At 40.9% G+C, this 26,392-nt stretch overlaps 1 protein-coding gene across 1 annotated transcript in view; it reads right to left on the bottom strand.

Moving 5' to 3' along the window:
• The window catches only part of RB1CC1 (RB1 inducible coiled-coil 1), a gene marked incomplete in the record, with an annotated part of 2,392,675 nt that overhangs the window by 1,591,840 nt on the left and 774,443 nt on the right, over positions 1–26,392 (bottom strand). The window contains 1 exon segment of the mRNA XM_044061705.1: positions 12,803–12,973. Coding sequence (XP_043917640.1) covers positions 12,803–12,973 — 171 coding nt within the window.

Here is a 26,392-nt window from a genome sequence, read left to right as displayed (position 1 = left end):
GAGGCTACTGCCTTAGGCCCCTGGGATATAGTTTCGGGGTCTGCAAGTGGGGCCTTGTATAGGTGGTGATGAGTGTCTGGCACCCTGTAAAATCTATCTGGTTTGGCAGGGGCTGGAGGTAAAGAATCAGGAGCAGTGCAGACATCATTAAATGCATCATCCACAACAGGCAGTACAGGAGGTATAGCTAAGGGCCTATGTTGTGGTAAGTGCAGAAAAGTCCTAAGCCTTTTCCTTGAATCTGAGAAATCTTGTCCCTGCCATTGGAATTGTTCTCTCATGGCATGTAAGGTTTCCCCAAAGGAAAATTCCTCTGGTGGAGAGGCAGCTGGAATGGATTCTTCAGCATCGGAATCTTCATAAGTAGAAAAAGGAGCCTCTGGCTGGTCTGTAATGTCTGAGTCATCCGCAGAATCATCAGAGGACACTGGCTCGGGGGGCTCTGCTCTAGGTCTCTTTTCTGGGGGCTGAGAGGCCCTGTCTGGGTGAGATTGGGATCCCCTAATTAAGGATATTAAATCTTCTGCCAGAGTAAGCATTTGTGAACTAGAAGTGGGCCTGTGTGAGGGGGGCTTAACAGGCACTGATTTAGCAGATTTGGCTGCTTTAGCCCTGGCAAAGGCCTTAATAGACATGGCTGCAGGAGGCCTAGCAGCACCACTTGCTGGGGTAGAGACATCCAAAGGGATGGTGTCTGATAAATCACTAGGAACCACAGTTGTAGGCAAAATTTCTGAGGCCGATTCAAGTAAGGTAGCAGGAGCCTCAGTAGTAGTCATGGATTCGGCTGAAGATTGACCAGTTTTCTCGGTTTCGGCCGAAACCGAGACACTCGCGGTTTGCTTAACCGTGGTTTCGGCCGAAACCGCGGACCGCGAGTGTCGGTCTTTTTCTTTGCGTTTTTTAACAATTTGGGTAGTCGGAGGATCCGACGGCATAATGTACGCAAAATCTGAGCCGAAAAACTGTTCAGCAAACTCCGATTCGGTTGAAGGAAGCACAGGTCGAACAGGCAGCTACGTCGTGGTCTGGGCCTAAGCAAGGCAGACAGTAAGAGTGGAAATCTTTATGAGGTATTTGTTTCCCACAAGTTAAACAGTTATTGACTTTTTCTGACATCGGCTGAGGCAAGAAAGAGTCCCCAACGGGGTACTTAGCTTTTTAGAAGTCTTCGAAGTAGTATTCGGTAGTAGTAATCTCTGGATCTGACCGACCGGCACTTGCGAACAGCTTCTGCTTGGCGCCACGGCAAGAAAGACTGAGGAAAATGGCGTCGGCTGATGCCTTTATACCCGAAGACCAGCAGAGATGACGTTGGGTGAAGTGCGACATCAGCCGAAGCCGGACCCAGACTTTGGAATCCGGCCGACCGAAGGGCTGCCTGACGACAGGACAACCCATTTGTTATGACTGCAGATGCATCCATGAAGGACATCTGAACCCTACACAGATCTGACAGGGGGAATCCAGATAGACTGGGCCTAAACAATAAACGCAATCCCTGTCGGCATCAGAATTGGGTAGGCTGTGCCCACAGAAAGTCCACTTTTTAAATTCGGTTGGCTTTTTAGCCATAAGGGAGAGACCGAGAAATTTTTTTTAAGGAAATATAAAAGAAAAAAGGAGAATTACCAACAATGGTAATCAAAAACTACCCCTAGAAAGTGGGTATAAGAAACAGCAGAGAAGAGTTACCAGCAATGGTAAAAACCTATATAACCAAAAAGGGTAGAAATAACAGTGGAAAACACCAAAAAAAGGAGAAAAAGAAGGAAGGATATAGTCTAGGAAAAGTAGACTACAAAGAAAAAATAAATTCTATTTCTTTCCACTCAAAAAACCCTGAATAATACAACCCATAGCTTGAGAGAGAGCTATCCACATCCAAACTGTTAAGAGTGGAAAAAGAGATCTGAGGTAATACAGCTGTAAAGGGCATTATAGATAAGGGAATGAGCTTGAGATTCAGATCCAAGAGTCTGGAAGAAAAGTGGCAGAGTAGGATCTGAGGTCGGAGCAAAGACCCATTTGTTGAGGACTAAATGAAAATTACATCACATCCTCAACTATCACCTTTCACTCTATTTGAAAAAAGAGTTTCTCCAAATCTATTCTTAAACTCTTTACTCTCCATCCTTAACAGAAGAAACTGATCTTGTACTCCACCCTTTCAAGTATGCCGTCGGAGCAACAGACTACCGGCGTGCACAAAAAACACAAGGATAAGGACAGGCAGCCTAGACCCAAGCCAGACTCCGAGGCCTCGGATGGTCCGGTCTCCGGTTCACCGGTCTTCAGTGAGGCACCGACGCAGCCCCTGACTACTGCAGATCTGGAACCCTAGACCACTTCAGAACTTTTGGCGGAAAGTACTAGGCCGACGCAGCCATTTTGTTTAGGCCCTACCGACGACACTGTTGAAAAAGATGTCGGTCCTAAAGAAACACCTTCGGTTTCTGAAGGCGTCGCCAGACCGACGACACTCACCATAAAAACGTATCCTAAGACTAAGACTCCTATTAAACATAAAAATACTGCACTTCAGTCCCCTGTTCAAGGCCCCATGCCAAAGAAACAGCTCAAAATGGCTGAAGATTTGATCTCTTTAATCAGGGGTTCCCAACCCCCTCCCAACAAAAGGCCTAGACAAGAGGAAGATTATGCCTCCTCTGAACAAGTGTCTATTTCCTCAGGCTCCTCTGAGGACCAAGATTATTCCTTCTCCCCTTATGAAGATTCTGATGCGGAGGATTCTATTCCCTCAGCTTCTCCTCCTGAAGACTACTCCTTTGGTGAAACTTTACACACTATGAGGGAACATTTTCACTGGGAAGGTCAGGACTACTCTGACTCAAAGAAAAGGCTCAGAGAGTTTCTTTTACTCCCCCAGCACAGACCACTTGCCATCCCCCCCACTTTTAGACATTGTGGATGATGTTTACTTAGAATCCAGTTTGAACCCAGATTCTCTGCCTCCTGCTCCGGCCAAACCTGACAAATACTATAGAGTGCCTGACTCCCACAAATTTCTTTATAAAAGTCCTGTTGCTGATCCAGAGACTATCTCCCAGGTTCCAAAAGGGGGCTAAGGCTTCTATGGCAAAAAATCCTGTACCCACTGAAAGGGACTCCAGAGCACTAGACAGGTGGGGGAAAAAGGTTTACACCTCAGCCACTCTAGCTATGAGGGTACTAAACTGCCAGTTTCACATGCTAAAATATCAGCAATTTCTAATGTCTCAGTTAAAACAAAAAATGAGCACACTCCCTCAACAGTCTGAATTGAAAGAAATGCAGGATCTGTTGCATGCAACTGAACAGGTGGGCAAACCTACTTTACAATGTGGGTTTGATTCATTGGAGGCTTCCTGCAGAGCAGCTGTCACTGGGTCTGTTATACGTAGGCATGCTTGGTTAAAGGAACAAACTCTGCCTGATCATGTTAAAGCAAAGCTTCTAGATGCTCCCTTACAGCAGGATGTTCTTTTTGGAGTTAAAGCAGAAGAAGTCTTAAAGAAAATGGAGGATAAGGCAAAATCTATGCAGACAGTCAAAGATTTCCTACAGGTACAGCCCCCTCGCTTCAGCAGAAAATGGCCAACAAAAAATTGGTCCTTTCCAGCTACTGACAGACCACAGAGGGGTAAAAATAGATGTCCAAGAGGTAGAGGACAACCACAAGCCCAGTACAAACCTCGACAATGGGGCACTGCAGCACAGAAGGGAGGAGAAGACAGGTCCCAAACTACCAGAAGGCAAACTCAATGACTTGCACCTCATATGGCCAAGCAACACTCTCTTGGCAGCCCCCTTGGGAGGAAAACTCACACTTTTTCAGACAACTGGCACATCGTGGTCTGGGCCTAGGCAAGGTATGCAGTAAGAATGAAAATCCTTATGAGGTATTTGCTTCCCACAAGAAATACAATTGTTAACTTTTTCTGACATCGGTCTGGGGCAAGAAAAGTTTCCCCAATGGGGTACTTAGCTTTATTAAAGACTTCGGATCTGAAATTCGACTTCGAAAATCTCAGGAGTCGGCCGACCGGCACTTGCGAACTGCTTCTGCTTCGGGCACCGCACGGCAAGAAAGACTGAAGAAAATGGCGTTGGATGCATTATATATACCCCTGGCGCACTGACGTCAGGGAAGAAGCGACAGCAACCGACGCTGGACCAAGACTTTGGAATTCCGGCCGACTGCGGGACTGCCTGACGACAGGATAACCCAAATGTGATGACTGCAGCAGGGTAACACGATGAACATCACTGCGAAACCCAAGACTCAATACCCAATCCCCTGCTGTACTTAGTCACTTTCCTTACTTCTGACAGTGTCCCGATCATCACTGCATCCTACCATTTAAACAAACAATCCAATCCCTTACTCTTGATCTCACTTCTCCAATCCCACTAGTTTTCCTTGCAGCTAACTCTCTGAGATTTATTCAGAAGCTTTGTTGAAGTCAGAGTAGAAAACGTGTACCTGCATATCCTGACTAAGTTATCCTGTAACCCAGTGCTAAACTGGATTAGGTATGCCTGACAGCAAATTCTAACCATGAACCTATGCCGGCTGTCCTCCAGGGCAGCAATCATTCTTTCTCCTCAAGATTCTCCCTGTGACTTTCCCTATAACTGTTCTTAGATTAAGTGGGTTGAAGTTTCCTGAAAGTTTTTGAAGCTGTCCACTTGTACAACAGAACCACAATTGCTGTCACCCTGCCACTCTGGTGGTGTAGAGGGATAAAGCCCTGACTATGACCCAGGCAGCCTGGGTTCAATTAGCAGCTCAGGCTATAACCGTCAGGGATGGATGGGCATTACCATGCCATGGTGGGTGGGCAGGCCTAGTAACCATTTGCTGTAAATGGTACGCTGGTAGAAATACACAAGAGGGATTTGAGGCAGAGACATGGCTGAGCTGCTGTGGTGGTAGGGTGACACACTGCACGTCTGCCCCTGAGCATACCACTGAGCCTGCAATGAGGGGGGGGGGTGGGACATAAAGCAAAAGAAGATCCCCCCGATGGATATTCAGACATGCCAAGCCCCTAGGATTAGGTATGGGGGCAAAGAAAAACAAGCTGGTAGTATAGGAAGGTCTGGCAATAAGAAGGAAAGTGGAGGGAGAAAAAAAGTGTGCGTTGGGGCAGAAACAATGGTTGTCATACTGCCTTAAGATGCTTATATAAATGCCAGTCAACTACTGAAAACCTTAGTTAGGGGATCAGCTAACAATGTCCAAATTTCTGATTAACCTTCTAGCACCCCATCTAGTCCCTTTGCTTTATCTTTCCTGTAAAAAGACCAATTCCCTCGCAACCTCCTCCATCTCTACACTTGTGTCTGAGCACTGATATCCCTACAGTCTGCCCTACTGCATGCCAAGCAATGCACCCTCACTTTGCTTTCTTTTCCTTTATAAAGTATAAAAAAATTACTTGACTGGCATCTCTGATTCTTCAAAGTTTTTGAATTTCTTCAGTCTTTGTTCACCCTAATCAAGTTTGTGACAGGAGGCTGATACACTGAAAAAGTCACTAGCATTTAACCCTTTCCTATGATTTAAGCACAAGGGTAATTAGTCTGACCATGACTCCTTTCTTGTTCCTTACAGGCATTGATATTCCCCCTCCACTATGACCTCACATCTGCTTCCCTCCATTAAGTGGATCACCACTCCTCTTATAAAACCCCTCTCAGATTTCCCTGCCCATTCCTTAAAAATCTGTACCTGGGTACCTCAATTCCCCTCTGTCACTAGCCCAGATTTCTTGATACAAGCAATATCCAAGCCTTTCCTGCTGCTTCTTACAATTCTCCCCCAAAAACAGTTTCTGTGTTTATGTTCACATATGCTAGTTAACTACGAAGAAAGTACAAAAAAAAATAACAGCCACAACTTTTTTTTTTAACTTGTTGCTCTCAGATACAAAACAATTCTCAGTGACAAATTACACCAATGACTGTCTAACAGTGATCATATAATTATCCTTTGCTTCATATGGAGTTTGCCCTTAACTCAATGACAATCACCATTTGTGTACACATCTAAAACCGGTCTGTGATCAAATTGATAGAACTACTTGTCACACCAACTTTCTTTCAGTTTACTGTTCACATGCAAATTCAATCTCTTCTCTGGAAAAGTACACTAAACAGTAAGACCAAGCACTGTCCCTTTGCTTTAATAAAAGTCTGCCTCCTCACCAGTAGCGTATAAAGGATGGGGTGAAAGGGACTCCTGGCCACTGTCTTGTTGAGGGAGCAATTTGCACTAAAGAAAAAAGTTTTTTTTTTTTTGTAAAAATATCATTTTTTCCCCTTTAAGGGAAACATAATAAACTGCAAAAACATATGCCTTACATGAACATCTGAGACACTCCAGCAGGACCCTGCTCCTTCTTGCATCACCTTGTGTGGGCACCACTGCAAGGAACTGTGATAGGATGCAAAGGTAGAGGGGGCAGTACACAAGGCAATTGCAGAGGTTTATCTTTTTTTTGTCCAGAGCAAGCTGAGAGATTCATTTGTTTTGGCTTTTATTTTTTGTTAAAAATCACTTGCTGTGTATGTAGGTATTTAACTAGGAAAAAAAATGAAAAGGCTTGGCTTCACTGAGTTTGTTCATCTTAAAATTGAATTCAAAACTCAAATCCAGGCAACAACTTTTTTGTACCTGCTGGGGGATTGCCTGGTCAGAAGAGATGGAGGGCTTGCTTACTTTCACTTTGCAGTGGCCATAGTAAGGGCAGAAAAAGTAAACAAACTTAGTCTGAAGTACATAATATAGCTTACTGATACAGAGTGTGTGTGGAAGTGAATTGTAAAATGACTTTTCAGATGTGTCTTTGGCTGGCTACAGTGTGTGTGTGTGTGTGTGTGGGGGGGGGGGCGTACATGCGCATAAGCAGAGACAGATGGACAGGTGTGTATGTGTAACAAACTCTGTTTGAAAACCAAAGTATTTTCTACATACCTCCCAAATTTGGTGCAAGAAATCTGGACAAAGCCTAAAATAATAGGGGAGCTATTGCCCAATAACAGGGACAGATATTAAATATTGCTTTTATAAACTTACAAAGCTGCCAGAATAACATGTTTTGCGTTAGCATGCATTTTACGAAGGCTAAAAAGTCTGAAACTCAAATGTCTGTCATTACTTAGGGACTTTGATCTATAATGGTGGTGGGACATGTACTTTCTGAAGGATAAGACATCTCGGTCACTGTACAATGACTTCAATTACCACTGTTTTGCCCCAAAACCACAGATTTTTTGATAAACTGATGAACAATGGAGTAAAAATCTGGACAGCTAAGAGGTACAATGGACTGGCTAGACTAGATGATGTGTCAAGTTAAAATGTAATGCAAAATTAGATTAATGGCTTTGATACACAATTACCTTTTTGGAGAAGCAGGTGGTGAAGAGTTGCACTTAATATACAATGACAATGATTAGAAACAAATTAAAAAATTATAATGCAGACATTTAGTTTTTACAGAAAAATGTACATTAATTCACATTATCTTATCCTGTCAAAGACTCAAGTTAACATAGTACTAATATTTTAAATGTCATTTAGGGTTACCACCTGTCCCACTTTGCAAGGGACAGTCCCTCTTTGGGCAGTTGTGTCCTGACAAAAAATTGTAAAAATGGCAAATGTCCTGAGATTTTAGGACAAAATTATTTCCTATATTTTATGTAATAGTTGCATAAAACAGTTATTCTGTATCTAAAATACATAAATGTTAAGAAATAGAATAAGCAACTAAAATGCTACAAAAATAAGCTTTTATTTAGGCAAAAAACTCAAGTTCTAACCTTTGTACTGACCGTGGGTATGTCGGCCTGTAAAATCTGATGTTTGTACCAAAAATGTCCCACTTTGGCCATTTGAAAAGGTGGCAACCCTAATGTCACTGCTTGATCATTATTTCTGGATCTGTTTACCTAAGTAAACCCAGACCGGAATCTGGGTATCAATTGTTTGTGGACAGGACTGGTGGCAACTAGTGGGTCAAATTAAAATGTAATGCATGAATGCAGTTTGGCATTGCACATAACCAAATTACCTTTTTGGGAAAAAAGATGGTGAATTTCACGTAAAGACACTAAGTAGAATTATACTATATTTCTTTACTTCAGAAAAATGTACAATTCACATTCTTTTACTGTGTCAGGGGCTTAAGTATAAGTGACACTGTCTGATTAGTTCAGATTCCAATGAGAAGTGATAACTTATATGTAATGAATGGCATAGAGGCAAAATTGCCGGGTAACCTCTTGCCATTGCTGCCAATATTGGTCATTGCTGTTGCTATACAGGAAAGACAGGGACTTTGTTGGCTGTTTTATGAGTTCTTAATCAGAGCTGTTCTTAATCAGAGCTGTTTTTACCAAGTATTACTTGATCATTTCTACTGATTGGACTGTCAATGACTGCTATGCTGTTTAATGGGAGAAGTCTGAGTTCTTAATTCATCAAGGCTGCTTCTCCCTATTACTATTAGCTGAATGAATGAATGAATGAATGCCATTTCCTTAACAATTTTCTAATAATGGTTTGGTTACAAGATCACTACAGTGACACACATTAGAGCAAAGCAAATACATTTTATGTGCATTGGTTACTTCTTGGACACAGTTTGTACTGTACAGTGTTTATTCTGACTTGGTGAACAGTACTTGTACATATCATGGTACATCACATGGAGGGGACACCTAGAATTCAGAATAGGAATATCACAAATTTTCTTCACATGGAAGGAAGGACTTTCATGGAATTCCATGCATGCATGCATAAGATGCAGATGCCATTCATTGCTTATCAATACTGTTTATCACAGAAATTGCATCCAAGTGTCTGGTCCAATCCAGATCCTAGCTTCATAGAAGGTTCTGTGTTAAAAATACCTTGCATGCTTTTACCAGCTGAAAATGTGAACTCTTGAACTTGAATTTAATGTTGGCACAGTAGTTATTTTTTCTTGCCATTTAATTTTGGATGCTTAAGTAGTTTCATACTTAGAAGTGATAAAAGGACTGAAAAGGTTTGCTTTAGCTTATGTTTACTTTAACAGCTCTGACTTTATATTTTACAAAGGCAATGGAGCAGTGTGGGAATTTCATACTGGGTGGCTAGCAGCATGCTATCTCAATAAGTCATCATTCAAGTACCTGCCCAAGTAAGTCGCCTTTGGGGTCATAATGACTCATAACACAATACATAATTATCCCTGTTGGACTGCACAATATCAGGAATGCACACTTCTAAATACCCACCCTCTCTGCTCACATATGCCTTAAAATGATACTTTTGTATGTAGCACAACAGGCAAGCTATTGTAGTACAACTTCTTTATGGTGCTACTGGCATTTGGACTATACCTACAAACAGATGTAAATTGTGCTGAATTCTGAACTGGTAAATTGTTTTAAACTAATATCGGGAAAATACATGCTCATTTTCGTCTACATTTTTTAAATTGTTAAAGCAATGCTGTGCTTGGTTATGTATCACATGACAGTTAAATGATTTACTCTGAAAATGCATTAAACTTTAAATAAAACATCCTGTTTGGACTTGCTCTTAAGCTGCTCTCCAGGCCGGGGGTTAAGTCAGGGTCTCACTTTGGTCCCCAAATAGCTTAGCTGCTCTTCTGCTCCTCAACTTACACCCTGATTATTACCACATTTTGAAAAGATGCTCCTAGATATCTGACTATGGTGAAAGTAAAAAAAAAAAAAAAGTTCTGGATACATTATAACGTATTCCAAATTGCTACTCTCATATACATACACTATATCATCATGTGGCAGATTTAGCTACATGTGACTGTCCTCCCAGGCTTAAAAGGGTATGATTTCAATAAAAATGAAATCCTTTGACAGATAGGAATTATTTGCCCATCGGTAGATTTTGCACTGTTCAAAATATATATATTTTTGATGCATTTTTTTGTTTTACAGTTTATGTTGGATTAAGTGTTTATACTTTTTATACTTTGTTATTCTTTGGAACGGTTGTCTAAGCTGGACTGGTTACACTGTTTCTTTAAGGTTCTGAGCTTCATGTGATTTCTATGTTATACAAGGGGTCACATGATGATTTCTGAATTTTAGCTGAAGACGTTTGGTATAACCCGAACAAAAGCACTTATTTGTTTTTAATGTGTCATGTCCGCAATTAGCAATTACAATAAAATATCTTTGTTGTTTTACCGCACTGTCTGACATGGTGTCATGTTGTGTATTAGTTTTGTATTGCATTCCTTGGAATTTTGAATTGACATTCAGTCTTTCCATAAATACTATAATAAATTATAAATCAACAGAAACCCAAAATTATATTTTTTTTCCTGAAGATTAACAAGACAATCATCATATCTTGAAAACTGTACAACTTTGGCATATATTGTTAGAAAATTGTTAACCAGATATAAGATTTTACATTGCAACAAGAAAGTCTTCTAAGTGCATGTTTATACAGATATTTACAGAAATATAAAAACATATACTTAATTGTATAAAAAGCAATATAATTAACACAGAATTTATCCTGAGATGTACAACTTAATAGTGCAAATATTAAATACCTTTTTCTTCAACATCATCTAAGCTTTCGCCCAATGCAAATGTGGTAAGTCACTTGATTTTTGAGGTATTAAGTACATAACTAAATACTGTTTATTTTCATAACTATTAGTAAACAAGTAAAAGTATCTCAGACTGAGTGTTGTATAGATGGACACTGACAATGATTTTTTTCTCCCACCACAGCATATCACACCACATCCTTCAATAACACTCAGGACTCCCAGTTATGAAAATATGCATAAATATGAAAATATGAATAATAAATGTCAACTGATTAATTTCTGTACAGCAAGACACATCTTTGTACTTTCTATTACTGCCTATTACTAGTTGGTAAATCACTTAAAGACAGAGCCAAAAAAGGTCTGGACACTATAAGGAGCTATAGGTGTGAGCTGGAAGTACACAAAAGGCACTACAGGCTTGAATGAGACATCATCTAACCTTGACTATGTGGTTGCTATTTTGCATGAACAGTCAAGCCCAGCTACCTCTCGCATGTCAAATGTCCTGGATGTTTAACAGCTATTAAAGTAAAATGAATAGTGGCCACAGTAATGCATTTCAACTTTCTGCTTTCATAATCATGCAACTCCACTCTCATGAGAGAAAAAGGAAAAAAGAAAACTGAATTAATCATTGATGTGAACTGCCCACAGACATAGCTAGTGCCTTGCCAACATTTTTTTGGTAGCTGCAAGAGGAGAAACCTGTTGCAGGGGATCTTATCTGCTCCCATCAGGGATCTCTGCAAATAACTACAGATTGCTGAGCAAGCACTAACGCTGTCTACTATGATAATACATCACCCTATTTTAAGTGCTTCCCTCATATAATATGCAATGGACTGGCTAGCCAGGGTCTGTAATGTTAAGGGATGGGAAGCGACCAGCCACTTCAAGGTGGGATCTTTTATTTGCTTTGGAAAATTTAAAAGACTTAGTTCATTTCTACACTGAATGTACTAATGAAATAATTACCCCTGTAATGTCCTGAGAATTATTTTTTATATTTTGAAAAGTGTAAATGTTATGGTTTTAACAAAAAAAAATTACCACCGTAGACAAATGCTCAGTTGCCAAATTTATCTGCGACATTGCTTGCTGGGGAGGTAAGTCAGGTAAAGTAGCCTTCTCAGATTTGTACTTGCAGCATTAAAAATTAAAGGCATCAGCTTTCAGTCACCCCCATACAACCCAACATTCTCTAGAAATCAAGATCTACCACATTAAAGGAGATTTACCAAGAGCTTACAGGCTATTTCTATATTTTCAGTCAGTATGAAAGGCATCATTTAGGATTAGTTTCAAGGAGTGAAGGGAGTTAGCACAATATTCCACATGCTCTTACCCCACACATGGCTTTAAATGCTTCATGGCTCAAGTAGAACAACATTCATGTCAATTAAGAGTAGTCGAAAACTTAAGTGCTCTTCCCAAAGTAGAAACAATACAGAGAACTATGGCTAGGTAAGGTAGGGTTAATCATCCCAGTCAGTTTCTGACACAAGAACTGCAGATGCCTCATCATCAACAGAAAGGGAAAATCCAGAAAAAAGGCTTAAGTTCTCCTCCTAAAAATATCTACTGGAAATGCCAGCTAACATAACAGACTTTTAAAGGAAGGAAATGGCATACCAGTGAAAAGGACATTTTCACTGCCATAAGAGATTTTAGAAGGAAAAAGACAGCAAACCAATGAAAAGGATATATGCACCTATGGGTAAATGCAAGCAACATCTTAACATGCATCTGAAAGGTCAACATTGGTGTCACTGAAATGTTTCCAAATCTTTCTCTTCCTGCTTGCTGTAAACTACACTCATAGACATGACTGGTCAATTTTATTATATAGGACATTCTAAACTTATGTGGCCACTGGAAGCATGACAGGGGTCTCTTGCTAAATATATGTTCTAAACAGGAAGGGTGGAAATGATGCTAAGTGAGGTTGGGCTAGAAGAAGCTTCGCAAAGATATCTACCCTGGGAAACAGAGTTGTACTGCATGTGTGGCATGACAGAAATTACGCCATCTTAGAGTTCAGAGATCCTATCAAGCAAATTCAGAAATTCTGAATGGTAATCTTGTTGCCTTTCAAGCAGTAACCTTGAAACATAATTTATACTAAGCAGCTAACACAACAATCACTGTAAAATACAAAAAGCAGTTTAGCACAGACAAACTTTTCTTACCACTGCAAGTTGTGTCCTAGAGGCTACAGTATGAAATACAGCAGGCATCATAAGGGATTCTTCAACTTTTAATTCCATTTCATTTTCAGCAGAGAAAGTTGTCTTGGGTATTGTGGGTGGACGGTCACATAAAATCATCTCTTTGTTGAATAGGAAGATTGGATTTGTGTCCTAAAAAGAAAGGAAGATAGCTTATACATAGAAATCCTAAATAAAAATGTGTTATGGAATAAGATTCTAAACTTCATGAATAAACATAATGAAGTTTGAGATTTTCATAAAAAAAATTATTACTTTCTGGCAACATGATTCGTAATCTATACATCCTGTCCCTAAAATATACCACATGAAAACAAAGTGTAAAGGTTTAAAATATGGGACAGTGTAAAACATGACTTTAAATGGGGGATGGGAAAGACCATGAATACCAAGTGGAAATGCTACTGACAAAGCCGAACAATCTAGGAAATTATGTGTATTACAAGAAATTTAGAGCTAAATTGCATATTAGCACAGATGCATTTAAAATAAATGAGAGATGGTCAAACAGACACCAATGCTTAAACTGATCGGAATATATTCTGTTAGTAAAAGAGGACAGGCACCATTAGGGTGATAGATGGTATATCCTGTCACAAGAGACTGGAATTAGGATACAGATTAAAACAACACAAAAAATAACATCTATTATATTTCAAAACCCCCAACTGAGTGATGATTTGCAGCATTCTTTTTCCTTCAAAAATGTTTTTTTTTTTTTTTTTTAACATATAACTATAAGTACATATAATACAGTTGTAAATAACAACAACATATTTGTAAAGAAAAGGAAAATAAATAGCCTTTTCCCCAAGGGGAAACACTATATACAATATACACAACATGCCTGTGAGATATTACTAAAGTAAATTGTGGTACTCAGAAAGTAACGTTCAGTACAGTATGTAGTAATACATGTTATATAAACAAACATTTTGAGAATCAAATTCAGAAGGTACAGTTCTGCTGAGATAAATCAATTAGAGATATTATTTTTTCCCAGAATTCCTTACAAGTGTCTTAGGAAATAGTCTACTTTCCTTTACTTTAGTCACAGTTAAGGCTAGTTCTGTTAAGAAAGACAAAAATTCTTCAAAAGATGGTGGTGTAACTGATCTCCAGTGCTTAGTGATGCTTCTTGTCACTGCCAAAATGGTCCAGAGCGGGTACAGATTCTCAGTATACAACTTGTGATTACCATTTATATTAAAATAGAGCTAAAAACCAACTTAAAGAAACAGAATCAAACCATAAAGCCTTTGTGAAATCTACAGAATCCCAAAAAAGTTTCAAAGAAGAACATTCAAAAATATATGCATTCAATCTGCATTCCAAATCTTGGTACACCTACATTTAATTGTGCTATTTTTTCATTTATTTTGCCAATTCTATTGAGAGTTTTAAAAGATCTGTGTATAACTTTCCAAGTAAATATATGCCAGTGCTGACACCAAGAAATATTTTTAATAGAACTTAATATCTGGGATTTCTGCTTCTGATTAAGTAAAGAGTTATGAACCAACACTAAACATTTCCCCAAATTTTCATTTAAATTAGCATTGTACTCTTATCAGAATTGTATGTAATTTAGAGATAAGGGTTTCTACCTTAGGTTTGCTGTATAACATATAATAGAAAAGTTGAATTCTTTATGATATAAATGTGCAAGAAATAAAACATTTGTGTTCAGCTTGTGTTTTAATATTCTATAAAAGCAACCAATATTAAGGACCCAAATCATAATCATTTATAAGCTGTTGAAGATTTATTTTTTTACTTTCTGATCTTTAAAACATTAATAACAGCAAGTAAAGCCTTTGGCCTCCCAGATGCCAAACTTAAGTGTAGAAACTTTATTAAAGAAAGATTTAATTCTACTAAATATAATGAAAGCAAAACAGACTTGAAAGTTTGGTTTGAGACAAAGTATGGTATTTCTGAAAGAATTTAAGATGTGGTTTGTGATTATGTGGGATAGTGCCAGCTATGCCAGCGAGAGTAGGGCAGTGTTTGTGTAACATATGTCAACATATCTAGTTGGAATTTTGTAAATAATTTTATGTCATGTGTATATCAAACTGATTTGTACAAATGCCTGTGTTAAAAATGTATTTGTAAAGTCGCGTGTGTTAAAAATGATCAACAGTGGGGCCTGCTGAACACACAAGAAATATACATTTGTATCAAACTGTACTGCTATAACGGAGGAAATGTATACATTTTAACATAGGATACTGGAAGGGAAGGGATTAAGCTCACACCAGCTACGAAAAACAGCCTGAAATTAAATGACTTGGTTTAGACCACAAAAAATTTATCCCACAGGCCTGAAGACAGCCAGAGATGCAATGTCTGGCTTGGGACCCTGCTCTTATTGTTCTTAGTGGTGAACTAACTGCTACCCTGGGGTGCCAGAGAATGGCTGGTTAGTGTCTACAGGAAAAATGAAAGTACTGAAATTGTTTTACAGTCTCCAGATGCTGGAATAAGTCTTAGCAGGGTTCTGGGAGTGTATTGCGATACCTGTGCTAGATCCTAGTTCAGCTTCTAGTCAGGGGGGTAGCGTGGGAACCACAGAATCAGGTGAACAGATGTAATATTCCGTAGCTAGCAATGAAGTTGCATTTAGACATTAGTGAGATGAGACAGAAGACACACTGAACTCTATTACTGGAATGGGTAACAAAGACACTCATCTATTTCATCTTGCCTTGCTCTTGCTTTAGTAAGTAACCAAGGAATAGTAGAAAGTATTTTAAGCTTTGACAGCACTTGCATTTATTTAGTGGCACTGTAGCATCATGGTCCTGAAAGGCTTGCCGATTGGTTAAAACTAACATTTCTATAAGTATTAATTTTACTAAGAGTAACTGGGTGCCCTGGTAAGAGCCTTAAAGTAGCTGGCTGGTGGCAGTGAATCTATGTTATAGTCTGGGGTGGAGGTGGCATACCAGCTAAATCTGTGCCAGCCTTTCCCAGGTGTGTGTGTGTGTGTGTGTGTGTGTGTGTGTGTGTGTGTGTGTGTGTGAAAATCAAATCTCAAAGAATGTGCCAGCTACTTGGAACAGGGACACAGAGCACTGATTTCTGCAGAGGGAAAGGTGGAGTCTTATTTGGGGCCTGGAGAAGAAGTCTAGCCCCAGGTCTGGAGTGTGCTCCCAGTGTGTACTTAAGGAAAATTGTGCTTGGTGCAAAGAGCTGCATCTGAAAATACCGTGTGCACCTATCTTTGTTCTAAGTGAACATTCCACACTGGTGTCAGTGGTGAGGACTGATGCTCTTTGATTACTGGTCCAGAGAAGGGATGTCACATGGTTCATAAAACAAAAGGTTGATGGGGACGGAGAATTATATTGCATGTTGCTGTAAAGATAATTCTAAAAGAATTTACTTTGATTTATACTGCTATTTCCTGTTAAGTCATCATTAGTATTAAGAGGGATGAAATGAACGGTCTTCCAAATTTGAGTTACAATTAGGATCAGTCCAATACAGGACAGTTTTAAAAATTGTTGCTTTAACATAGGTATCTACATCAGGAAAGTTTATGCCTCCAAAGTTCCAAGCTTTAGTACGATTATGTAGGACTACACTACGTTTGTCTGGAAACCAAAGAAATTTCAGTAATTGTTTATTAACGGCTTTAGTAAGTGACTTATGAAGATATAGGGTTAAAAGCTTGTAATATATACAACAGTTTAGGAAAGAGAATAAGTTTTATTAACTGCAATCTACCAAAGGATATTATAGTTTTGTTGCATTATTTGGACATAAGCTGAAAATGTTTTTATAATTTGTTCTTATTTCTTCTATAGTATTCATTACAGTTACTAAAATACTCGAAGGAAGTAACTTGTTTATCTATGATATAGTTTTGTGTTTGGAATTTCCTTTTTTGTTTAGCAATATAAAGTTGGATTTACGAATATAAAAGTGTACACCTGAGTATGACTGAAATAGGTTTATGATAAAATCAAAGCCTTCTCAAACTGATTTTGAGTTGGAAAGTGTTAGCGGCATATCATCGGCAAACAGCATAATTTTCCAAAATTTCTATACCTTTAATATTTGCGTTATTTCAAATTAAAACTGGTAGAACTTCAATGGCTATAGCAAATAAAAAGAGCAAGGGATCAACCCTGTTTTAGTACCCTTATTTGGGAAATGGATTCAGATGTGAAGTGCCCTAATTTAATGTAAGCTTAATCTTTATAAATATTTTAATAAGGAAAATGAAATAAAAAAAAAATAATTCCAAGGGGTCTATATTAAAATCGCGAGACCTCACACGAATATGGAAATGTCGACACATATATAGCAAACCGCGAAAACACCAAACGTCCTGAAGCATGAAATTCGAAATGTCAAATCGTCATATTTGGCCAACCCTACTGCCCGCTATGTACTAGCTACCCAAACAAAATAAATAATCCACACTTCCCCATTTTTACACTTTCACCCATATATCCCATATCCTAATCAAACATTCACTACACACAAATGTATCTAACTATTAAAAAACACCCAACTACAGGAAAAGTATAATTTACGTATACATTCAGCTACACAACTATATTACTATACATAAATACACTTAACATAACCCTACTTCTAACCCTAAAGTAAAGGTTGCATGTATTACTATGTATGCACTTACCTTAACCCGCACCCTAACCCTAAGGTCCGTAACTATTGCACAGTTACATTAGGGAGCTATACCGGATAAGGGTCAACTGACGATTCAACATTTCAAATTTCACGCTTCAGGGCATTCGGTGTTTTCGCGGTTTGCTATATATATATATATATATATATATATATATGTGTGTGTGTGTGTGTGTTGACGGTTTTGTATTTGCGTAAGTGAGGTTTCGCGATTTTAATATAGACCCATTCCAAGACTTTAAATAATTCCAAGTTAAAGAATCAAAGGCTTTTTCAATGTCTAGACTAATAAGAACTTTTTAGTTTTTATTGACAAACTCTAGAAGGGTTAATAATCTTTTAATATTGTCATCAGTTTGCTTTTGATATACAAACCCAGTTTGGTCTAAATTAATGATTTGTGATATTTTTTAATCTATCTGAAAGGACAGGTGTGAAAATTTTATAAAGTACAGTTGTGTACACTTACCATAAACGTAGATGTCTGAGTGTATTCACTGTTGCAGTCATCACACTTGGGTTATCCCTGCCAGGGTTACCCTCAGCCAGCCCGAATACCAGAAACTAGTATTTCTGCATCGGTTGCTGTCACTTGAGGACTGACGTCAGGTCGTCAGTGGTATAAAGTAAGGCAGCTGACGCCATTACATCAGTTTTTCTTGCCCTAACCTGTCAGGAGCCTCCAAAATAGGAGGACAGGTTCTGGTGGAAGAACCCCACCAATGGAAAATAAATACCAATATGTCCCTTGTAAGGAAAGGAGAACAACAAGGAAGAATGGTAACAAAAGGAGAAAGAGAAAAAAGGGGGATGGAGGGAGGGGAACCAGGACTGCAACAGTGAATACACTTGAACATCTACATTTATGGTAAGTGTACACAACTGTACTATGTTCTTCATGTTTCACTGTTGCAGTCATCACATTTGGGTAGATTCTCAAAGCTGAGGAAATGGGAGGAGGCAGTTAAGGAAGCTAGGGGCTGGCTAGGATGCCCTGCAAGACTGCAGAGGCAAACCTTGCCCTGGATTTGAAGAAGAGAGGCAGGTGGTAATACTTGGTAAAAGTGTGAACAGATGTCCAGGTGGGGACTCCTCGGAGGATAGCTGCAGAGGTGGAGGCTGCTCTGTTGGAGTGTGTCCTGACCCCCTTGGGGGGAGGCTTACCACGCTGTTTGTAGCAGAAATGGATGCAGTGTGCTACCCATTTGGAAATGGTTTGCTTGGAGATGGCTTTGCCTTCTGCCTCTGTAGCAAAGCTAACCAGCAATTGATCAGACTTTCTGAAGGATTTAGTCCTATCCAGATAGTATCTGAGCTGAGCTGTCTGTGCACATCTAGAGAGTGAAGAATCCTTTCCCCCTTGTTCTAGGGATTAAGAAAGAAGGTGGGCAAATTAATGGATTGGTTGAGAGCCACGCTGGACACCTCCTTGGGCATGAAGGATGGGTTAGTTCTGAGTGATACTCGGTCTGCATGGAAGACGATGAAGGGTTCCACAGCGATAAGTGCTTGCAGCTCAGAGACTCTTCTGGCTGAAGTGATGGCCAGAAGGAATGCTGTCTTCCAGGAGAGAAATTTTAGCTCTGCAGAAGAAGCTGTTTCAAAAGGAGGCAGGGTGAGGTTTTCCAAGACAAAGTTAAGGTCCCCAGCTGGTGTTGGTGCCCTTCTTGGGGGGGCCTCAAGTTGCTAGCCCCTCTGAGGAACTGTTTGATCAGAGAGTGTGAGAAGAGGGGCTGCTCAGTAGGAAAATGAGCAGAAATAGCAGAGGCATGATTTTTTATAGAGGAGAAAGACAGACCACTGTGTAGTAGGTCAGCTAAGTAATCCAGGATGAGAGGGATGGAGGGCTGAACCATACTGGCCCCCTTAGCCTGGATCCAAGTGCAGAACCTTTTCCATTTATCTGTGTAAGACTTTCTGGTGCTAGGGCATCTGGCCTCACGGATAACATCCAGAACCTGTTTACTGAGTATGGCAGATTGGTTTGGGGTTAGGAAATAAGCCAAGCTGCCAAACTGAGTATCTGCAATTGGGGATGCATGAATTCCCCTTTCTTCTGGGTTATGAGGTTTGGAATTTGAGGAAGATGCCATGGAGGCAGCGGGGATAGGCTGCGCAGCAAGGGGTACCAGTGCTGTCGGGGACAGTCTGGAGCTATAAGAATGGTCCTTGGTTTTTCCTCCCTTATTTTGAGCAGTACCCTGGGGATGAGAGGTACGGGAGGAAAGGCATAAACCGAGAGGTTGACCCAGGGGAAGGACAGGGCATCCACTTTCCAAGCCATGCAGTGATGCTCCCTGGTGCAGAATTTGCTGAGTTGATGGTTGGTGTGGGAGGCAAAGAGGTGAAATTCCAGGGTTCCCCATTTCTGACTTATTAGGGTGAAGATACTTCTGTTGAGCTACCACTCGTGTAGGTCCAGAAGGTTTCTGCTTAACTGGTCTGCCAGGGAGTTGAGAGAGCCTGGTAAGTATTGTACTAACAGGTGTAGTTGCATGGAAGAGGCTGTGAGCCAAAAGGGCATGGCCAGCCTGCATAGAGGGTAGGAGTGAGTCCCTCTCTGCTTGTTGATGTACCACATCACAGTACTGTCTATTTTGATCAGGAGAACTCCTGGAGAGAGTAGTGGTTTGAAAGCTATCAAGGCGTATTGCACAGCCATAATCTCTTTTTGATTGATGTGCAGGGGGATTTGTTGTGGGCTCCATTGGCCCTGTATGCACCTGCCATCCAGGTGTGCGCCCCAAACGTAGTCTGATGCGTCTGTGATGAGGGTCTGGGTGGCGGGGGGTGGGGAGAAGGGCAGTCCCAAAGGCTCTTTAGGTACCACTGAAGTTTCCTCATATGCAGTCTGGCATATGGAATGAGTAGTATGCAAGATGCCATGAACGCCAGAGCTTGCAAGACTTTCCTTGCAGAATGCTGGGGCCTGGTGGCCACCTGAGAGAAGTAAGCTGTTAGGAAAAATGATGTAAGGTATGCCATCTGGGATGTTGTGTCCAGACTTGCTCCAAGGAAGATTATCCTTTGCGTGGGCACCTGTTTTGATTTCTTTTCGCTAATTGTGTAACCCTAGGGAGGTTAGTAGGGTCTTTACAAAGGCCAGGTGCTTGAGCAGCTTTTCCTTGCTGTCCGCCTGAATAAGGCAGTCATCTAAGTACGGGTAAATTTTTGTCTGCAAAAGGAATGGCAGGAGCCAGACATTTTGTGAAAACTCTTGGAGCAGTAGATAAGCCAAAGGGAAGCGCAGAGAACTGAAAATGTTGAGATCCTGCTCTGAAGCGGAGATATTTCCTGCATGATTCCCTGATAGGAATGTGAAGGTAGGCCTCTTTTTTAGATCTAGTGTGGCTAGTCAAGCATTCTTGGAGAGCATGGGTAGCAGCTGCTGGAGGGTGAGCATTTTGAATTTTGGGATCACCAAGAAGGTGTTTAGAATGGACAGATAGAGGATGAGGCGCCAGGTGCCCCCTTTTCTGAGTACCATAAAAAGTCTAGAAGCCTTGGCCTATCTGTTCTGCAGGAACTTGCTCTACTGCCCTCAAAGAGAGGAGGGAATGGATTTGCTTTTGAGCCTCAGCCCACTGATTTGGTGGTAGATCTGGGAACCCTTTTGGGGTTGGAAGGGTGTGGAAGGAGAATTTGTAACCCTGAGACACAATGTTCAGAACCCATTCGTTCTTGATAATGGTGGCCCAGGTGCTTGAGTGAAAGGAGAGTTTTCCTCCTAAGGGTAAGTGAAGGTGGGCAGAGGGGAGGTCGAAAGGACGCAAGTCATTGTGAGTTCTCACCATAAGGGGGTGGCTTAGAACTCCCTGGTTTTGATGTGGAGGTATTCCACTGCTTAGATCTCTGCATTCCCTGGGGCTGCTGTCTGCGGGTCTGTTTCCACGGGGCCTAGGCTGGGCTTGTCTACTCGGAGCAGGAAAGGACCAGTACTTGGAGGGACAATGCCTGCTGAACCTAGGGAGCGGGACCTGTAAGAAATCTTTAACTGTTTGCATGGATTTTGCATTTTCTTCCATCTTTTTTAAGACCTCTTCTGCCTTAGTGCCAAATAAGCTATCCTTGTGCAAGGAGGCATTCAACAATTTAGATTTGACATGGTCTGGCAGGGGTTGTTCCTTAAGCCTTGCATGTCTTCTAATGACAGATCCAGTGACTGATGCCCTGCAAGAAGCTTCTAGGGCATCAAAACCACAGTGCAAAGTGTGTTTAGCTACTTGACTTGCAGAATGCATTAAGCCTTGTAAATCTTAGATTGTGCCCAAGCAGGAAAGGAAGACATTTTTTTTGTTTAAGGAGTTCCAACGTATGTTGCAGATATTTAAGCATATGGAACTGACAATTTAGTGCCCTGACAGCAACAGTAGCTGAGGTGTATACTTTTTTACCCCATCCGCCCAATGCTCGGGAATCCCTGTCTGAGGGGGTGGAATTCTTAGCAGAGGTTGCTTTAATCCCTTTTGGTCTTTAAAAATGATCTCAGGGTCAGCTGTTGGATTTTAAAAATATATTTGTGTGAGTCAGGGACTCTGTAGTACCAGTCTGATTTTCTGGGAGTAGAAGGTAGGGCATCAGGAGTAGAGCTGAATTCAAGGAAAACATCATCCACCACATCCAGGACTGGGGGGATGGCCAAAGGTCTGTGTTGTGGTTCATCTAAGAATTCCCTGAGTCGCTTATTAGATTGAGGGTAGTCCTGACTCTCTCATTGGAAATGCTCCCTTAAGGTATGCAGGGTTTCCCCAAAGGAAAAATCCTCTGGGGGAGAGGCTGAAGGAATGGATTCCTCTGCATCAGAATCCTCATAAGTGGAGAGGGGTTGCATGTCTTCATAGTCAGATGCATCAGATTCATCTGACTCTTGTTCAGACAAAACTATTGGGGACAGATCTCTTTCCCTTTCTGAGGGTGTAGCTTGGCTTCCCCTGATTAGCATGATAAGGTCTTCCACCATTTTAAGTATTTGAGACTGAGATAAGGAAGCAGGCACCTGAGAATGGGTAGTCGGTTTCTTGGATGTGGTTTGAACCCTGGGCCTAAGGAAAATCGGTTGTTTTCGAAAGAATGGTAGTCGCGAAAGAAGACATCAATTTGTGTCGAGATTCGGTAGTGCGAAGGACTTCCTCGGAAGCCGGTGCCTGCTCAGCAGCTCCGGACCCATCCAATGTAGAGACGACCGCAGGATCCTGAGATGAAGAACAGTTTTGTGGCATGGACTCCGAAAGGGTCTCGGTAGCGGCCTGCAAATCAACTGAAGCGGGTATCAGGGGCTGCGAAAACGCCTCACTGAGTACCAGAGGACTGATGACTAGCTTAACGGACGCATCGTCGGTAAGTTTGGACCTGTGCAGTCTGTCTCTGTCTTTATCTTTACGTTTTTTCAGAAGATCTTCTGTCTGATGGCATACCGAAGCCATATCGGAATTTGAAGACTGTAAACGAAAATATCTGGCTACAATAAGGGCCCGACGATGGATAATTCTGGTGTTGAACAAAGCACAGCAACGACAACAGGGGACGTTGTGGTCTGGGCCTAGACAAGTGACGCAGTAAGAGTGGAAGTCTCAGTATGGTATTTGCTTTCCACAGGCGAGACAATTATTAACTTTTTCTGACATCGGTTAATGCAAGAAAAAAAGATTCCCAATGGAGTACTTAGCTTTAGAAGACTTCAACTTCAATTCGGAAACGAAAACTCAGGTAGCGGCCAACCAGCACTCGTGCAAACTGCTTTTGGCTCCACAGCAAGAAAAACTGATGTAATGGCATCGGCTGCCTTACTTTATATTACTGACGACCTGACGTCAGTCCTCAAGCGACAGCAACCAAAGCAGAAATACTAAGTCTCTTGTATTCGGGTCGGCCGTGGGCTACCCTGGCAGGGATAACCCAAATGTGATGACTGCAACAGTGAAACACGAAGAACGTCTGGAGCACATGGAGAAAATTCATGCAGACATCAAACTGAAGGCAACCCCACCTGAAAATCAAAATCCAATGCTTCCTGCTGTGAGGATGCAACACTACTTGCTGTGCCAATGTGCTGCCATGCAAAGTAATACTTTACTCACGTTGTGGAAGATAATTCAAAAGTAACAAGATGCTAAAGCAGCAAAGAGAAACGCTCTATAAAAGAATGAAGATAAAAACTACAAAGGAATTATTACAACCTACCAAATTAAACTGTGGAGCAGAGTACAAGAGTGAGGCAAAACCCAGATGAATACTAATCTACATATATTCTTTATCGTCTTCTAAAATATACGGCAATGATAAGTCCTCATATGGAGCACTCCATATTGTTTAAAAGAAGGTTTCTAGGGACTTACTCAGAATCTGAGTTAAGAGATCATTGAGAAGCCTAGCCCAATTTCCCTACATTTCCCCAGAGCACTGTCTGGTTAAGCAACTTGCTTAGAGTCTGATACGAATCAAAGCCCTGGACTACAGGTCATTAATAACTCATGGTTTTAAATATCTGCACCAACTGCCAGTCTGTAGAGTCTATCCCAGTAACCAGTTTCTTCTACTTAATCATGAAAGCCTTTCAGACAAAAGGGAAGCAAGCAAGTAAACACTGCAGAAAAAGACCTACTAAGATGGTCTAAAGGGTATTTTGGGCCACTGAAACATTACATCTGCAAACATTAAACATTTTCACTAAAAAAAGGAAGAAGATATGAAAATGGGTTCTCCATGTGTCAGAAATGTGGAGTCCAGAGCAACAACTGTAGGGTACTTTTTTTTTTTTTTTAAGTTTTAGAGACAGAAGGAAGCTAGCAGAGCCCTGGAATGACTTCCCACAAGGAGTGGTAAAGTGCAAGTCAACAGAGGAGTTCAGGGCAGCATGGAAAAGGGAAGGGCAGAATCAGCTGCACATGCCTTAACAACTGGACAGATATGACACATTAGGCTTTCTTCTCTTGGTTTTCTCTTATATGGTTATTATCTAAATTCATAATATTCAGAAAAATAAGGTAACTGGAACAGTGCTGAGTGGAAAAAGCCAGGGAAGGAGAAGCATCAGAAGAAACTTACATGAACTAGGTTCTGAAATGAAATAAGGAAGTCCTCTTTCATGAACAGGTCAGACCACATAATGAAAAATGTGAACATACATTTACATGTCTCATTCTTAGTAGCTTCACTTTATGTTCCAAAGTAAACATACATGCAAGTACACCAAGCTCGCTCAAAGATGGTTAGTTCGATTATCCATATTCATATTAAGCTAATAGGGCACATAAGCAATCTTCAGCACTGACATGTTCTCTACTTAGCTGTGTAGTCATCGAACTTTGACCCCTGGAACTTTGATAATCAACTAAAACACATCTCAAATTTGCTTACACTTACTTCAGTTACCTCGGAACTAAGGTTCAGAACTTAAAGACTGCAAGATTACCCAGACACTAAAGATAATTCTTCACCTGCAAAACCAAATACCTTTTGATTACTATGTAATGTGATGCAAAGTACAGTTGTGTACCTACCATAAATGTAGATGTTCGAGTGTATTCACTGTTGCAGTCATTACTCTTGGGTTATCCTGCTGGCAGGCTACCCGCAGTCGGTCTGAATTCCAAAGTCTTGGTCCGGCGTCGGTTGCTGTCGCCTCTTCCCTGATGTCAGTGCGCCAGGGCTATAAAAGATACAGCCAACGCCATTTTCTTCAGTTTTTCTTGCCCCAGATGTCAAGGTACCCCCAAAAGGGTAGGCTAAATAGATTATGCCAAAAAAAATGCATGCACTAAAGTAAACATTTCCTTCATCTACAAGCAAATACACCACATAGGTTGTATAGAATAGAGAAGTACAGATAAGACCCAGCAAATGAAAGGGGGATGATGGGAGGGTAACCTGGACTGCAAGAGTGAATACACTCGAACAACTACATTTATGGCAGGTACACAAATGTATTATGTTCATCGTGTTTCACTGTTGCAGTCATTAATCTTGGGTTGAATCCCAAATATGAAGATGGGTGGCTGGGCTAAACAGGATTAGGAGAGGCTATGAGGCCCTGCAGAACTGCAGTGGCAAAGCCTGCTCTGGATTTAGAGTAGACAGGTAAGTGGTAGTGCTTTGTAAAAGTGTGCACTGAACTCCAAGTTGCAGCCTCTAAGATGTCTTTGGTTGGTACTCCACTGAGGAAGGCTGCTGAAGTGGCTGCTGCTCTGGTAGAATGTGGCCTAATGCCCTTAGGCACTGATTTGTCATGCTGTGAGTAGCAAAAATGAATGCAACGGCCTATCCATTTTGAGATAGTCTGTTGTGAGATAGCCTTTCCTTGTGATCCTGCAACATATGCCACTAAAAGATGCTCAGTCTGTCTGAAAGCTTTAGTTCTGTCCAAGTAGAAGCGTAGCTGTCTGTGTATGTCCAAAGAATGCAGACGTCTCTCACCCTTGTTCTGTGGGCTTGAATAAAAGGTAGGCAAGTGAATTGTTTGGTTAAGGGCCACAGTGGACACCACCTTAGGCATAAATGTAGGGTTCGTCCTCAGAGAAACCTGTCTGGATGGAAAATGATAAAAGGTTCCACAGCCATGAGTGCCTGCAACTCCGAGACTCGTCTTGCAGAGGTTATTGCTAGGAGTAGAGCTGTTTTCCAGAATAAGAATTTAATATCAGCTGTTGAGGCTGGCTCAAAAGGAGGCAGTGTGAGCTTTTCCAAGACCTAATTTAGGTCCCATGCAGGTATCGGTGCTCTCCTTGGAGGTCTTATGTTTTAGGCCCCTTTGAGGTACTGCCTTATTAAAGGATGAGAGAAGATAGGTGGTTCCGTATTGTAATGGGCTGAAATGGCAGAGGCATGAATCTTAATTGATGAAAAGGATAGGCCTTTGTTCAGCATCTCAGTTGAGTATTGTAAAATCTG

Source organism: Protopterus annectens, chromosome 2.part0 (genome assembly GCF_019279795.1).
Source record: "Protopterus annectens isolate FY-2018-M chromosome 2.part0, PAN1.0, whole genome shotgun sequence".
NCBI lineage: Eukaryota > Metazoa > Chordata > Ceratodontiformes > Protopteridae > Protopterus > Protopterus annectens.
The sequence above is the reverse complement of the archived record's forward strand: the minus strand, read 5'-3'. Positions and strand labels throughout refer to the sequence as shown.